At 37.0% G+C, this 17555-nt stretch overlaps 1 protein-coding gene across 1 annotated transcript in view; it reads right to left on the reverse strand.

The window, feature by feature from the left end:
• The window catches only part of LOC141345409 (fibrillin-1-like), an 89462-nt gene that overhangs the window by 12524 nt on the left and 59383 nt on the right, over nt 1-17555 (reverse strand). Inside the window, exons 35-55 of the mRNA XM_073850260.1 lie at nt 15991-16001; nt 14867-14885; nt 13907-13975; nt 13412-13537; nt 13146-13268; nt 12909-13067; nt 11866-11937; nt 11654-11779; nt 11213-11335; nt 10995-11114; nt 8618-8734; nt 8273-8398; nt 8072-8191; nt 7845-7970; nt 6392-6547; nt 6216-6275; nt 6021-6146; nt 4452-4571; nt 1109-1231; nt 906-1037; nt 705-830 (exon numbers count right to left, since the gene is read on the reverse strand). Coding sequence (XP_073706361.1) covers nt 705-830; nt 906-1037; nt 1109-1231; nt 4452-4571; nt 6021-6146; nt 6216-6275; nt 6392-6547; nt 7845-7970; nt 8072-8191; nt 8273-8398; nt 8618-8734; nt 10995-11114; nt 11213-11335; nt 11654-11779; nt 11866-11937; nt 12909-13067; nt 13146-13268; nt 13412-13537; nt 13907-13975; nt 14867-14885; nt 15991-16001 — 2280 coding nt within the window. The remainder of the gene's footprint in view (nt 1-704; nt 831-905; nt 1038-1108; nt 1232-4451; nt 4572-6020; nt 6147-6215; nt 6276-6391; nt 6548-7844; nt 7971-8071; nt 8192-8272; nt 8399-8617; nt 8735-10994; nt 11115-11212; nt 11336-11653; nt 11780-11865; nt 11938-12908; nt 13068-13145; nt 13269-13411; nt 13538-13906; nt 13976-14866; nt 14886-15990; nt 16002-17555) is intronic.

A 17555-nucleotide genomic window follows, 5' to 3' on the forward strand; every position in this document is an offset into this window, starting at 1 on the left:
AGATCATTTACGCTGCAAAAAATGCTTTTCTTACTTAGATTTTTCATCGTTTCCAGCCCAAATAATCTCATTTTCCGTTTTAAATAAGATTTTTTGTCTGACACCACTGGCAGATTATTTTGCTTGTTCTAAGTTAATTCTGACTTGTTTTTTTCTGAAAACAAGACAGTAATTTTTACTAATCTAGAAAATACTAATCTAGATTTAAGAATTTTTAGATATTCTGGCTGGAAACAAGATGACAAATTTAAGTAGGAAAAGCATTTTTTTCCAGTGTAGAGTGCTTTGAAGCTGCATTTTGTAAGTTCAAACTCACAGACACCATAGAAGTCCAGTATATGGAGAACATTCCTGAAATGTTTCCCTCAAAAAACACAATTTCTTTACCACTGAAGAAAGAAAGACATGAACATCTTGGATGACAAGGGGCTGAGTACATCATCTGTAAATTTCTGTTCTGGAAGTGAACTAATCCTTTAACTAGCTAGTTAAGAGTTTCAGAAGAGGTCTCAAAAATCTGTGCTCAGATTGGCTCAAGATGCCAATGAGAAGATCTAGAGCTCTAGATTCTTACTTGATGATGACTAGTGACTCATTTGTGTGGAATTACAAGAGGAACATCTGAGACAAAGCTGATAGTTCAGTGAAACACACCTGAGCTGCTATGAATGTGTGTGTGAGCTTACAGAGAGCCACAGTCTTACCGATGCACTCGGTTCTGCTGGGACTGGGATTGAAGCCCTGATCGCAGACGCAGCGGTAACTGCCCACCGTGTTCTCGCAGCGGCCGTTCTCACAGATGCCCGGTTTGGCCGTGCATTCGTTCAGATCTGCGGGCAAACACACGTGTCTGAGTCTGAGCGCAGAAGAGAGCATCAATCAACATCAGGACGTGAGGCGCTCACCCACGCAGCTGTCTCCGTTGGGCTGTCTGGTGTATCCCGGCGAGCAGATGCACATGTACGTGCCGATCAGATTCTTACACGTCATTCCTCTGGAAGCACAGTCGTCCAGCCCCTCCTCGCACTCGTTCTGATCTGATAAACACAAGCGGAGCGTTTCCAGGTGATGACGTGTGTGTTTGCGAAGCTGAAAGAGTCGTCTTTACCTTTGCACATCCGCCGGTCTTCTCTCAGCACGTATCCCGCTGGACATTTGCATTCGTACGACCCCACCGTGTTCACGCAGCGGAATGCACACAGCAGAGGATTCTGGGAACACTCGTTGATATCTAGGAACACATCACATTTGAATCAAAACACCAAAGTGTTACTTTTAAAAGTAACGCATTACAATATTGAGTTACGTTACGTTACGTTACTTTTTAAAGCTGGGCAGGGCTTGCTTGTTTGTTTTTAATATAAAAAGTTATATTTTAGGCTAGTCTCAGCCTCAGACCAGTCATTTTGAGCATGTTTATGTAGATTACATAGCAAAACCAAATAAACAGAAGCATGGCTAATGAAGCATAAGGGGCCCTTCACACAGAACATGTTTACACTGCAAAAAATGGTTTTCTTACTTAGATTTTTTTTGTCTTGTTTCCAGCCAAAATGTCTAAAAATTCTTAAATCAAGGATTTAAAAGTAAAAAAATATTTTCTTGTTTTCAGAAAAAACAAGTCAAAATTAAAAGAGTTTTTGCTTAGAACAAGCAAAATAATCTGCCGATGGGGTAAGAAAAATAATCTTGTTTTCTTTTTGAAATAAGACTTTTTTTGCTTACCCCATCGGCAGATTATTTTGCTTGTTCTAAGCAAAAACTCTTTTAATTTTGACTTGTTTTTTCTGAAAACAAGACAATAATTTTTACTCTTTTAAAAAATCCTTCTTGATTTAAGAATTTTTAGATATTTTGGCTGGAAACAAGTACGAAAACATTTTTTTGCAGTGTATGGATTTAAAAAAGCAAGATGCAGGGCAGATGAATAAAAAAAACAAGGACATAAGCTACTTTTAACTTTTTATGATGTTATAATGATGATTTTTAATCTAATCTTCAATCAGAGATAAGATCAATTATGGTTTGATGTTTTCTATTGTTTAAAAAAAACAAACAAAAAAAAGATTTGTGAAACCGAAGTCCCGATCTGAATCAAATGATTTGCGATCCATGCTCCTTGGTTTTGATCTAAAGCAAAAGATTTGCGAACCATCATTTCAGTTTAGGATTGGGAACACGGAATAGTGAATCATTCAGTTCGCGGAATGATTCAAGAACCCGCTCTGAATCAAATGATTTGCAATACGCGACTTGAGGGTCCGATTTAAATCAATTGATTCGTGATACGAAATCCAATTAGATTACTTTGAAACAGTAAATCGTGTTGCAACACAATGGCTTTAAAAATCTTTACAAACAATGTTGAAATTCAAAAATGAATGGCTCTTTTAATTTGATCTGGATTTTGCAAGTGAATCACTTCAAATGAAAAGAAGTCAGAAGTTTGAATCAATCGGAGCTGTTCCAGCTTAAATGATTCAGTTCATCTGTTCCTCCTTCTGTGTTATCAGCCTCGTTTACATGGCACTGCAAAAAATGCTTTTCTTACTTAGATTTTTTGTCTAGTTTCCAGCCAAAACATCTAAAAATTCTTGAATCAGCAAGGACTTTCTAGACAAGTAAAAATTTGTGTCTTGTTTTTAGTAAAAACAAGTCAAAATTAAGTGAGTTTTTGCTTAAAACAAGCAAAATAATCTGCCAATGGGGTAAGAAAAATAATCTAGTGGTCTGCTTGAAATAAGATTTTTTTTCTTAGCCCATTGGCAGATTATTTTGCTTGTTTTAAGCAAAAACATAAAACTTGTTGACTTATTGACTTGTTTTTTACTAAAAACAAGGTAATAATTTTTACTTGTCTAGAAAATCCTTCCTGATTCAAGAATTTTTAGATGTTTTGGCTGAAAACAAGACGAAAAAAATCTAAGTAAGAAAAGCATTTTTTGCAGTTTGGTATAGCTCAATAGATTTATGACAAATGTTTTTTTTATTTTTTTTTATTTTGCGTGAAAAGATATGTGCTAATTAAAAAAATTCAAACACTTATTTTATAGATGCATTGTCTTTCAATAATTCAATCACTTTTCAAGTACCTCTCTAGGAATATTGCTAAGGGCCTTATATTCCAAAAAGTCAGATTCAAGTACTTTTAGCAATTTAAGCACCTTGTACGAACCTTGTATATTATTCTTGTAAACTGCACTCAAATAATCGTTCAAATAATAATTTATTTTCAACTTGCATGGCTATATTCATGGTGTCAAATTTTTAAACAAAAATTTGAAAAACCATTACAGGGTTTCTGCAGATATGAACAATTGAAATTTAAGACTTTTTAAGACCTTTTTAATACCACCTTATATGAAATTTAAGACCTAAACCTGTAATGGAAATAGATATTATATTACATGCATATGTGATACTTAATGTGTTTAATGTAAAAAGTAAACAAAATTTCATGGCTGTCATAAATTAAATTTATTACTACGATATACAGTGAACTTTCCATATCAGCAGATACTATTCCACACAAAATATCCCCATAAAAGTACCACTAGAAATATCTGATGTAAAAAAAAAATTCTGAAGCGATTTTTTTTTTTTTTACTTTTGAAATGTATGCGTACCTTTGAAATTTATTTTATGAATTTATCAATAAATTCTAAATGTCTGTTAGCAGTGAGATTACATAATTTACACTGCAAAATTAAAAGTGAGATTAATGTTTTAAATACATTTATTGATTTATAAATATATATATTAGAAATGTTATATAAATACTGCGATTCTGTCTGAAGACGCAGTAACTTCCACAGAGGGAAAAAAACATCTACAGTTGTTAGCAACTGGCCTTAGCCAAGCCCTATATTCAGTTTTTCCAAGCCCAGTATCGCTAAACTTGCACTTCCTCATAGCTAAAAAATTAAATCCATTTGACTTCTGCGGTACAATCCGAGAGAGACTCGCGCCAATAACAGAAAGCTGATTGGCTATTGCATGCTGGTCTCATTTGTAGTTTAAATTCAGCAAATTATATTTGGAATAGTGAAATAAAGAACTACAACACCACGGAAACAACAGAAAGAGAATTTAGATGAGCATTAGAGGTAGCGTTACATGGACATCGGAAAAATAAGACCTGTGTAAAATTATTTAAGACCTAGAACAGCGAATTTAAGACTTTTTAAGGCCTAAAATTTTGATTTTTAAATTTTAGACTTTTTAAGACTTTTTAAGACCCCGCGGAAACCCTGCATTAGATTTAGATCAGCTGCTAGTACTCACAGTGACACTCCTGATGATTCTGCAAATATACAGTGGATCAAAACTGATATAGTCTGAATCAAACTGGGTTTCAGAATGAATGAACAAAGTGAGCATGAGTGTGAAAGCGGCCTACAGGAACACCAGCAGTTCTGTAGGAGTAACTACAGCAGCAGCTCATCACTGACCTTCACAGGTCATCATGGGTCCGGGCTCGAACCCCTCGTCACAGCTGCACTCAAACGCTCCCTCCACGTTTGTGCAAGTGCCGTTCCCACACGGGTTCCCCAGCTCACACTCGTTCGTGTCTGATGATGGAGAATGCAGAAAACACACGTCAGCTCATGTTTAACACACTCCACATCCAGCCTGATCACACGCTTATGAACTAACAATAATATTGATTTATCTGGAACAAACAAAGAACAAAACATCATCATTTACTTCAACTGAATCAATAATGACAGGGCTCTACACTGAGACCATTTCACTCGCATTTGCGACTGAAAAATACTGCATGCGACTATGAAAAATAATTTAGGAGCTCCATGTGAGACTGACCCGATCAGCATATTTGTGTTTTTTGCAATGTTGAGTAATGTATCACAGACATATCTCAATAAATCCTTTCATGAAAAAAGTGTAGAGAGAGTGTAAATAAGAGATTGATGGTGCAGTGGAGAGAGCTGATTGATTATAATCGAACTTTGTGAGATCACGATCAACTAAGATGAGTGTAAGTGAGATATTGATTTAATACAGCAGTTAAATAAGAAGTTAATATTAAGTGACTTACATTGTCTGACTATAACACCATTGCCTGATTTTGCTCTACTTCATCATCATCAAAAATAGCCTGAAACAAGTCACAACTGAGCCGCTGCGCATCTCCATTCAAACACAGTGGTGTTTTTATACAAATCTAGTGAAATGATTCAATTTCCCATTCATAAAGACAGTCACTTGCTTTATTCCTGAATGAATCAGCTGTTCAAACGAAAATGAATGAATGATTCAGTATTAAATCAGTGACTTGCCGCCACCTGCTGGCAGATTTAGTTTCATTTTTAAAGTATCTTTTCAGTTATTTAAATCATTTAATATCTCTATATTCAAACTTGTATCTAAAATATTAATCTCAACATGAATTTATGAATTTGATTGCACTCATGCCACCTCTAACCCTTATTAAACAAGAAAATACAAGACACTTTTGTGTTCTTCTGTGCCACCTCTGTAGTACAAATTAGTTAATACTGATTTCATTTTATTGGTAACTTATTCTTATCCTACTTGCTATTAATTGTTGTTTTAATTAGACATTTTTAAAAAGCTTAAAAATATATATATTTTTCATATTATATACTTTTAATAAAGTTGGAAAAATGCCATTACAAAGGTAAAAACAAAACTCCCCTGTAAATCGCTTTAAGGAGTCAAATATCACCTTTTTATTATCGTTTAGAATGTGTTTGTTTTAGAATTGCCTGTGCTCCTACATTTTTTAAAAGTAAATGTAGAGCCCTGAATAAACCAAAATAAATCAACATAGAACAGAACTGAATCAACAGTGAACTGATTTAAATCTACATCGAACTGAACTGATTCAGCACTGAACTGAACTAGATCAAATTAGTCTGAATCAGCAATGAACTGAATTGCTATGAATGATATAAAGCTGCTTTACAGCTGAAATTGAACTTGTTTCATAATTGATGAATAGAAGTAAAGACGACTGGAAACGATCGGTTTAAAACCTTCGCAGTTGATCCCGGTGAAGTCGAGCCGGTAGCCGAACGGACATTCGCAGCGGAACGTCCCGTCCGTGTTGATGCAGTGGCCGTTTTTGCAGATGCCGGGGTTTTCTGTGCACTCGTCCAGATCTGAAACACACGATTGATCAGCCTGTGCTCACCAACACGCGTGTGCATGTCTGATACAGTGACACTCACCCACAGCCGTGTCGTCTATAGTGATGATTTTACCAGAAGCAGGACACAGAGCTTTGTATGCTGTTGAAACACAAACACAATAAATATTACTGCCATCACATCATATGTGTGTGTGTGTGTGTGTGTGTGTGTGTGTGTGTGTGTGTGTGTGTGTGTGTGTGTGTGTTTGCACTCACCCTCCTCTTCTGGAGAGGGGCAGATCTCGCAGGGGTCGCCCCATCCCTGACCCGGCATCCCGCTGCAGCAGCAGGCACCTTTAGTGGTGTTGAAGGGCTTCGGAGCCTGACAGCGTCCGTTCTCGAACTTAGTGTAGCAGTAATTCACACGAATATCTGATGAGGACAAACAGACGTTAATATTTTGTGTAAAGCTGCCAATTAGTATTATTCTCAGAATCACTGGAGAAGAAGAATTTGTGAAGAACCATCTGTGAAGAGTCAGTTCAGAAGAATCATTTAGTTAGAGTCAACTGAGAAGAATCATTTGAGAAAAGCTATTTCAGAAAGAATAAAGCTCCTTCTTTCTTGAATGGAAACATGTATGATTGAAAATAACTACACATATAAAATTGAGTTGGCAAACAGAAATAATAATTAAAAAAAAAAAAACGAGATGAATAAAGTTTGTAGACAAACTTTGAAGTTGGCTTGAGAAAGCCTTGTCTGAAAGTTTAAAATAACTTCTAAAAGCTTAAAGTTTGAATTTAATTGTTGACATTGAAGTTTGGCACAGAGTGGGAACACACGCATGTTTCTAGCATAAATCAGCATGTTGCTAGCATGATTTAAGATGGTTTAACATGCCGCTGGCATGATTTAACATGAATTAGCATGTTACTAGCATGATTATCATGTTACTAGCATGTTGTTAGCATGTGTCTAACATGATTAGCAAGTTTGTGGCTTGGTTAGTGTTACTAGTGTTGCTATCAATTTGCAGAGTATTTAAATATCTTTGGATGAAGCTGGTGATGAACGTAGGGATGCCAGATCCACATTTTTTCCACAGAATTGGGCTGATTTTAAACTGTTGCGCCGGGTTGGTTTTCTCCCGTGGGTTTAAAGTTTTATTGCATAAATTCCATTTGACTGAAATGCTTGTAGTGAAACATTTAGCATTCTACCTGTGATAAAACTGTGGTAGATATTAGTTTGTGAACAATGCATTTATGATCAATCTGCATACCGGTGACTGTAAAATATGTAGTTTTGGTATAGAAATTACATATTTTTTAAATAAATAAATAAAAAATATATTGCAAAAATAGGATTTATCACTAACTGTATATAGAGCAGTTTATAGAATGACTCAGTTGTGATAGCGGAGTAGGTGTGTGTGAGTGTGTGCGGTTGAGAAAGAGATGGGCATCTGTGTTTCTGTTATTCCCTGAGGCCTGTTTTTCATTTGCAGAACCCTTTCCACCCTCTAAACACTCACACAGAATGGAAAGTATGAGTGAGTGAAAGACAATAAAAGAACATTTCCCTTCCTACTTCATGAGGAACAAATCATTAAACATGACGAGCTTCCTGACTGATGACCTGCAGCATCATGTTTTCAGCAGCTTGTGTATTGGAGTCTGTGGAAAGAATACTGGGGGAATGGTGGGATGCATCTGCGATAACTCACCCACACATCTCTTTCCATTTGAGGACAGCTGGAATCCCTCGGGACACTCGCACCTGAAGCTCCCTGGAGTGTTCACGCACTTGCCAAAGATGCAGATCTCTGGAGTCTGAGTGCATTCGTCGATATCTGAGCAAACACACACACAGCAGCGGTTTGAGCACATCGCTGAGAGCACTAGAACTAGTGATGCCTAGTGATCCGTGACCATCGTCCTGAACCTCACTGACCTTCACACCTGTCGTTCTGCAGGAAGTATCCAGGAGGACAAATGCACCTGTAGGAGCCGTCCAGATTCTGGCACGTTCCCGGACCGCAGGTGCCAGGGTTAATCAAACACTCGTTGATGTCTGAACAGAAGAGAGGTGATGTAAACACAAACACACACAAACATATGGCTGGAGGTCCAGCGGAGCGGATTCAGGACTCACCCACACACGTCCGGCCATCAGGAGAGAGTTTATAGCCGTCCAGACACACGCACACAAACGAGCCCACCGTGTTGATGCAGTTTCCGTTCCGACACAAGCCTCGGAGAGATGAGCACTCGTCTGTGTCTGAACCACACGAACAAAACAGAGCAGTTAACATACAAACACATGTCTGTCTGCTGCGGAATTCATAAATATTCTATGCTTATTTATAAACTTCAACATAACAGCCATTCGTGCTTCACGTCAACAGGAAATACAGTCAAAGAAAACAGTATCATCATTGAAACATCATTCGTTAACACGTGTGTGTGTGTGTGTGTGTGTGTGTGTGTGTGTGTGTACCGATGCAGTCGTTGTTGTGTGACAGCTGGAATCCTGGGTAACACAGACAGTTGTAGGAGCCCACAGTGTTCTTACAGGTTCCATTTCCACACGGCTGACGCTCACACTCGTCCACATCTGAACACAGATCACAGACGGACAGTTAGTTATGAACAGGCCACAGATGGTTGGTTAGTTAGTTAGTTATGGACACAGACCACAGACAGTTAGTTAGTCAGTTATGAACATTAAAACAGACCACAGACGGTTAGTTATAAACACAGACCACAGACGGTTATTTAGTTATGAACAGACCACAAACGGGTAGTTAGTTAATTAGTTATGAACACAGACCACAGATGATTAATTCGTTTTAGTTAGTTATGAACATGAACAGACCACTGACTGTTGGTTAGTTATGAACACAGACGGTTAGTTAGTTATGAACAGACCACAAACGGGTAGTTAGTTAATTAGTTATGAACACAGACTACAGATGATCAATTAGTTTTAGTTAGTTATGAACGTGAACAGACCACTGACTGTTGGTTAGTTATGAACACAGGTGGTCAGTTAGTTATGAACAGCCCACAAATGGGTAGTTAGTTAATTAGTTAGGAACACAGGCTGCCAGTTAGTTATTAAAGACAGACGGTTAGTTAGTCCCTTAGTCATGAACATGAACACAGACTAGAGACTGTTTGGTTAGCTATGAACACAGATGGGCAGTTAGCTATGAACAGACCACAAACGGGTAGTTAGTTAATTAGTTATGAACACAGACTGCCAGTTAGTTATGAACATAGACGGTTAGTTAGTCAGTCAATTAGTTATGAACATGAACAGACCACAGACGGTTAGTTAGTTATGAACAGACCACAAACGGGTAGTTAGTTAATTAGTTATGAACACAAACCACCAGTTAGTTATGAACACAGATCGCAGATGGTTAGTTAGTTAGTTATAAACACATACCGCCAGTTAGTTATGAACGCAGACCACAGATGGTTAGTTAGTTTTAGTCAGTCATGAACATGAACAGACCACAAATGGGTAGTTAGTTAGTTAGTTATGAACACAGACCACAGATGGTTAGTTAGTTGTTATAAACATAAATACAGACCACAGGCTGTTGGCTAGTTAAGAACACATACCACAGATTATAATTAGTTATAAACAAACCACAGATGGTTAGTTTTAGTTATGAACATGAACAGACGACTGACTGTTGGTTGGTTAGGAACACAGACCACAGACGGTCAGTTAGTTATGAACAGACCACAAACGGGTAGGTAGTTAGTTAGTTAGTTATAAACACAGACCACCAGTTAGTTATGAACACAGCCACAAACAGGTAGTTAGTTGTTATGAACATGAATACAGGCTACAGACTGTTGGTTAGTTATGAACACATACCACAGATGATCATTAGTTATGAACAAACCACAGATGGTTAGTTAGTTATGAACACAGACCACCAGTTAGTTATGAACAGACCACAAATGGGTAGTTAGTTAATTAGTTATGAACACAGACTGCCAGTTAGTTATGAACACAGTCGGTTAGTTAGTCAGTTATTTAGTTATGAACATGAACAGACCACAGACTGTTGGTTAGTTATGAACACAGACCACAGACTGTTGGTTAGCTATAAACACAAATGGTCAGTTAGTTATGAAAAGACCTCAGACATTTAGTTAGTTAGTTGTTATGACCACAAACACAGACCACAGACTGTTGGTTAGTTATAAACAGACCACAAATGGTTAGTTAGTTAGATAGTTAGTCAGTTATTTAGTTAGTTATGAACATAAACACAAACAATAGACTGTTGGTTAGTTATTAACACAGACCACAGGTGGTCAGTTAGTTATGAACGGACCACAAATGGTTGGTTGGTTGGTTGGTTGGTTAGTTAGTTAGTTATGAACACAGGCTACTAGTTAATTATGAACATAGACCATAGATAGTTAGTTAGTCAGTCAGTCAGTCAGTCAGTCAGTCAGTTAGTTAGTTAGTTAGTTAGTTAGTTGTGAACATGAACAGACCACTGACTGTTGGCTAGCTATGAACACACATTGTCACCACAGGCGATTAGTTAGTAAGTTAGTTATGAACACAGACCACAGATGGTTAGTTAGTTAGTTAGTTAGTTAGTTAGTTAGTTAGTTAGTTAGTTAGTTAGTTAGTTAGTTAGTTAGTTAGTTAGTTAGTTAGTTATGAACATGAACAGACCACAGACTATTGGCTGGCTATGAACACAGACCACAGATGGGCAGTTAGTTATGAACACATGTATTTGTTTTGTTATCTACATGAGGATGTACCACAGACAGACAGACAGACAGACAGACAGACAGACAGACAGACAGACAGGTGTTTAAGGCTGATCTCTCACCGATACACAGGTCTGGTGTGGATTTGAAGCCGTTGGGGCAGATGCAGCGATAGCTACCCACCATGTCAATACACTGACCCGGACTGCAGATGTTTGGATTCTCAGTACACTCATTACGATCTGAAAGAAGAAGAGTCAATCATCATCATCATCATCATTACACATAAACTATGAGCATTATGAGATGGGACATCTTCATTACACACACACACACTCACCGACACACTGCTGGGTGGGAGTTTGCCGATATCCAGATTTACACTCACAGCGGAAACTTCCAGGAACGTTCAGACAGACAGCGTTCTGCTGACACACCGGCCCGTTCTGACACTCATCAATATCTGCACACACATCATTCACAGAGGGTTGAGCGTAAATAACACAGATTGGTAATCCTGTCACATATTTTGTTCATTATTGCAGATCTTCAGTCTCTCAAGGGGCCTTATTTGGACTCTTATTTGATCAAATACACTCATATCAACGCTTCAGTAATATGTTTGACTATATTACAGTGTTTGTTTATGGATATAGAACAAAGAAATGTCACAAATTAAGGTTTTAAATTGCTAACAGACATCGCTGTTTTCATAACAAGTTGACAGACATATATGCAAACATATGACAATCTCAAATAAACAGATATTTAGAGCTCTTACCCTCACAGATCAGCAGCTTGTCATTATAGACGAAACCCATCGGACATTCACAGCGGAAACTGCCGATCATGTTGATACACACGCCGTTATCACACACTCCAGGAATCTCACGGCACTCGTCGATGTCTGCGGATCACACACAGAGGATGGATGTGAAGTCTCGAAGACACAGAACTGTGTTTGAATGTCTTTGAATGAGTCTGTGTGTTTACCAATGACTTGACCGGTGTAAATGTCAATGAAGTATCCAGGTCTCTCACTTCCACACAGCACAGCGAACTCATCTGAAGCAGAGAATAGCGTTACGGTCATGACTGTGTATGTTTGTCAGTATGTCGGAAGAAATTTGACTTTTTTCTTGCAATTTTGACACTTTCTTCAGAATTGTGTGATACAAACTTACAATTCTTTATTTTCCTCAAAATTCTGATACAAACTTGAAATTCTGAATTCTTTCCTGAAATTCTTTTTTTTGTCAGAATTACGTGATACAAACTTGCAATTCTGGCTTTTTTCTTGCAATTCTGACCTTTTTCTCAGAATTGCACGACACAAATTTGGAATTCGGACTTTTTTCTTGCAATTCTGACTTTTTTCCTCAGAATTGTGATACAAACTTGCAATTCTGTCTTTTTTCCTGCAATTCTGACATTTGTTCTTGCAATTCTGACCTTTTTTCTCATAACTGCATGACACAAATTTGGAATTCTGACTTTTTTCTTTTTTCCTCAGAATTGTGATACAAACTTGCAATTCTGTCTTTTTTTCCTGAAATTATGACTTTTCTCATAATTACGTGATACAAACGTGCAATTCTGACATTTTTTCTTGCAATTCTTTTTTTCCTCATAATTGCATGATAGAAACTTGCAATTCTGACTTTTTTCCTGCAATTCTGACATTTGTTCTTGCAATTTTGACTTTTTTTCTTAAAATTGTGTGATACAATCTTGCAATTCTGACTTTTCTCTCAGTGATACAAAGTTCTTTTTTTATAGTCCTAAACTTCATAAAGACTGTGGTTTATGTGCAAAAACCTGACTATATTCAAGAAATGCCTAAAAACTCATCTCTTGCATTGCAATATTTCTCCAACCCTTCTCTATTCTAGCCTGTACTCTTCTAGACGTATAAATGTGTAAAACTTTGCTCTTCTCATGTCAATCTCTCCTCAGATTTTTTATTCCTCCTCAGATATTTTGTTGTATTCATCATGTGCTGAATAAATAAATGAATGAATAAATGTGTGTCTCACTGGTGCTGGGGACGGGACACTGCTCGCAGGGTTTATTCCAGGCCCGGCCGATGTTGTACGAGCAGCAGCAGAACTTCTTGGTCATGTTGAAGTTCAGCTCTCCATCACATGTGGCGTTATCAGAGTAGTAGTTCCTGTAGCACAAGCTCTTGCGCATATCTGAGCACACAGCACAACAAACGCATCACAGTCAGCTCTGAAGGCCACCGCCGGCGTGGGGCGTGTAGCGTGACTCACCCATGCAGTTGTTTCCTCCGTTGATCTGCATGTACTCCGGAGGGCAGATGCAGGTGTAGTTCCCAATGGTGTTGTAACACTGACCCGGACCACAGATGCCAGGACGCTCACACTCATTCACATCTACACACAATTCATCAAAACTTTAATCACAATATAAATATAATGATGCTTCAAAAACTTTGAAATTGTAAAAGCACTATATACGTAAAGCTGACTTAGAGAGAGAGACAGAGAGAGTGTGTGAAAGAGGAAGTCGGACTGACCTTCACAGATTCTGGTGTCTTCATTGAGTGCAAAACCTTTCGGACATTCACAGTGAAAACTGCCAAATGTGTTGATGCAGTTTCCTCCCTGACACAGACCAGGCAGCTCCTGACACTCGTTGATATCTGACACACAGACAGAGAGGTCAGCATGCAGCACTGGAGGACGGATGTGAGAGAGTGTGTGTGTGTGTGTGTGTGTGTGTGTGTGTGTGTGTGTGTGTGTGTGTGTGTGTGTGTGTGTGTGTGAGTGCGAGTGTGTGTGTGTGTGTGTGTGTGTGTGTGTGTGTGTGAGTGCGAGTGTGTGTGTGTGTGTGTGTGAGTGCGAGTGTGTGTGTGTGTGTGTGTGTGTGTGTGTGTGTGTGTGTGTGTGTGTGTGTGTGTGTGTGTGTGTGTGTGTGTGTGTGAGTGCGAGTGTGTGTGTGTGTGTGTGTGTGTGTGTGTGTGTGTGTGTGTGTGTGTGTGTGTGTGTGTGTGTGTGTGTTGTAGATGTACCCTCTAGTATGACAGTGATGGGATTGGGTCGGAATCCTTCCCCTCCAGGACACAGAACCCTGTACTCCGCTGAGAGAAACAAACAAAACACCAGAGAATGATAACTATACCAACAACTATAATAATAATAATAATCATTAACAATAATTATAACATACTCATTAACAAATACATATGGGGCATTCTACAAAACTGGTCCAAATGTCTTTTTTCAAAACATTGTATGTTGCAAATTGTATCCAAGATACACATTTCTAATAATTGTGCAGTTTATTCTCATATTGCATTTTAAAAAAAGTTCTGAAATATTTGTCATCTTCCCAAATTTGTCACTACCGAAACACAGTGATATTAAATTAATCTGGTGATATTAAAATGGTTATATTGACCTATTAAGATTTAGCTTACATCTAGATTGTAAATATATATTTTTATTATTTTATAAAAAATTCGACATTGACATTTTAACAATATTTCAAATGTAATTTATGAGATTTCTTGTATTTTGAATTTAAATTTGCTTTGTAAAAGGCAACAAGTTGATCATATTGATTTCAAAGTTAGGAATTCATTACACTGCAAAAAATGCTTTTCTTGCTTAGATTTTTTTGTCTTGTTTCCAGCCAAAATATCTAAAAATTCTTAAATCAAAGAGGGGATTTTCTAGACGAGTAAAAATTATTGTCGTTTTCAGAAAAAACAAGTCAAAATTAAATGCGTTTTTGCTTGAAACAAGCTAAATAATCTGCCAATGGGGTAAGAAAAATAATCTTGTTTTCTGTTTGGAATAAGATTTTTTTTTGCTTACTTTTTGCTTACTAAAATACTACTTTTTTTTTAGTAAAATACAAAAAAAAATTGCTTAATTGTATTAAGATTTTGTTTATTTCCCCCAAATATGAGGATTCTGTGTTCCCTTTTGTCACTACCGAAATAATGGTGGCATGTTTCACTCATTACTGTTTTGGTAGTGACAATTCTATGGGATAACACCCAAAAAACGAAGATGTCACTCCACCAAATGTTTCAGTAGTGACAATTTTAGATACTTTTAAACCCAGCTCAAAAATCCAAATCAGCACATGGTTAGCCAGCACAGTTCTGAACAGTTGTATACATATAAAAACTAAATGTTATTGAATAACTCCCAAAAAACTGTTCTTAATTGCAGAATTGCTTAATTGTAGTGACGTTCCTCAAAGTTCCATACAGATTTGTCAGACTTTTGAACACATTTACCTCAAAATGATGAGACCTATCTACTCACAGTTATGAGAGAGAGGGATACAGGATTATTTTTCTGATGATAAATTTATGGGTTTAGTTAAAATCAGTCTCACCCAATTAGGGCTGCAACAACGAATCGATAAAATCGATAAAAATCGATTACTAAAAGCGTTGGCAACGGATTTCATAATCGATTCGTTGTGTCGCGCGACGCAGAGACATTTGGTTGTTATTATATATATTTAAAAAAATTGAGCGCAGAGCGGAGTGGACACATTCGGTCTCTCTCCCGCACTGATGCCAGCAGAGTTCGGCACCTCATAAGCTGTGTTTCCATCCAAAAATGCGAATTTAACTTATGCGCAAAACTGGAACATTTGAGCATAAAGCACCGTTTCTACATTATATATATATGCTGCCCCGATTTATATCAAACATGTTTGATATTTAAGCCTACTATGGCTAGCGTACTTTCACAGCAGCCAATGCTCGATCGCAAAACAGCTGCTGTACGGGTCGTTGGATAGTGGAGATGGAGAAAACTACTTCTATAGTTTTTGTAACACTGTCTGTCTGTATAATGTGTCGAAAACATACCACAACCGTAAGGAGAAAGAGGAGCTCTGCTGAGGTGAAATCGTCTCAGGTTTGAATAGGGCTGTGAGGGTGGCACGTTGTTTTTTTATATATAGCCTACACTTCAGTCAGCGAACAAGCAGCCTAAAAACGCTAAAATAAATCAAAGAAATAATATATTTAATTAAGAAAGTAGCCTAAGAATATTATAAAGGTTATTAAACAAACATTCCTTGCAAAAATGTCCGACAGCTCATGAATTTTTGGCCGACTGAATTTCCAGTCCGACTGTCTTTTTTTCTCTTTCTCTTCCTCATTACACAGCTGCTGATTTTAATAGCAAAGTGATTACATTTATTTTCGTTCCTTTAGTTTATAAAGTTAATTTAGAGATATATTTGGAACACTTTTTGTTTGTAAAATTCAAGTTTTTGTTTTTTAAAGTTATACCTAGCAAACAGCGGCAGACAGATCAAAAGCCTGCTTAATTCATCGCGATTTAAATTAAAATCCATTGATATAAAAAACTTAAAACATATCACAATATTAGTTTAATCATTCAATCAATATAAATCCAAAGTTTGTGCGGAGAGAAGCGCGCTTTGCAGTGGAGACGTGCAATGTGGAATTTCTTTTTTGCTCATAAAGGTAAGAGTAATTTACCACCCGGGCCGGAACTGTAAAGGGTCTACCTTAGTTTGTGTGTACTCACAGTATCAACAACATGTGCTCTTAAAGAAAACAAACAGAATACGCTTGATATCTTTGGTTTAAACAGGAGCGCTTCACAATAATTAACCGAAACCCAGGTAATTGCCTCACAAACACAATATCTATAGAAAGCTTTAAATTATTATTTTACTATAAAACGAAATAATTAAAATCGAAAACAAAACTCTTTCATTAGCTAATCCATAAAGATGCATTAGGCATTAATGAGCAGATAGCAGGATCGTCAATTTCATCTTTGCAACACTGAATCAGAAAATACTAGTTTATTAATAAGTAATTCGAACATTTTCTTAATTTTTGCCTTGACTCATTCATGGTAATTACTTTTGCTGGGGCTTTGAGGCCAGTTTTGCGTGCATTTGAATGCGGAACTCTTCCAGCTGGTCGCTGCTGATGGCAGGACACTAAACACCGCCATGGCAGAATGAATGTAGCAGAAAATTAGAAAATTAATTATCCCGTTCCAGCGTGCAAAGTCACATGACTTTTTTAATGCGCACTGAGGAATTTAATTTGAGAGGCTTCTTGATGGGAAATGCAGCATGTACACCACAGCAAGCCGCTGTCTTGACGGATAGTAATTTTAGTTTATTTAGTCTATATATTTGGCAGATGTAAAGCATACATGTCTATGTTTTTTGTGTTAGTCCATTTTTATTTTATTATTATTATTATAACAGTTCAAGGAGCAACATGTTCGTGCACTTTCTAAAGATTTTAGTTCTGTTTTTGAATAAAGGGTTGTAAATCCCTTGTTTTTTTTTATTTATCCGATTCATCGATTAATCGAAAAAATAATCGACAGATTAATCGATTATTAAAATAATCGTTAGTTGCAGCCCTACACCCAATAGACTATAACATACACTGTTTCAGTAGTGCCATGAAAAATGAGGGACACATTAAGTTTCATAATTTACAAGGAGAAATTTAAAAATCTAAAATAAATAAATAATAAATAAACGTAACTTTTTAAAACAATCAAAAAGATGCTTTTAAAAACAACAACTGAAAAAAAAAATTTATTTAATTTTTTTAAGTTAACATATAAGGGTTAGGGTTACCCAATAAATGATGATTTTATATATATTATGATATATAATGATTATATATA

This window comes from Garra rufa, chromosome 11 (assembly GCF_049309525.1).
Source record: "Garra rufa chromosome 11, GarRuf1.0, whole genome shotgun sequence".
Classification (NCBI taxonomy): domain Eukaryota; kingdom Metazoa; phylum Chordata; class Actinopteri; order Cypriniformes; family Cyprinidae; genus Garra; species Garra rufa.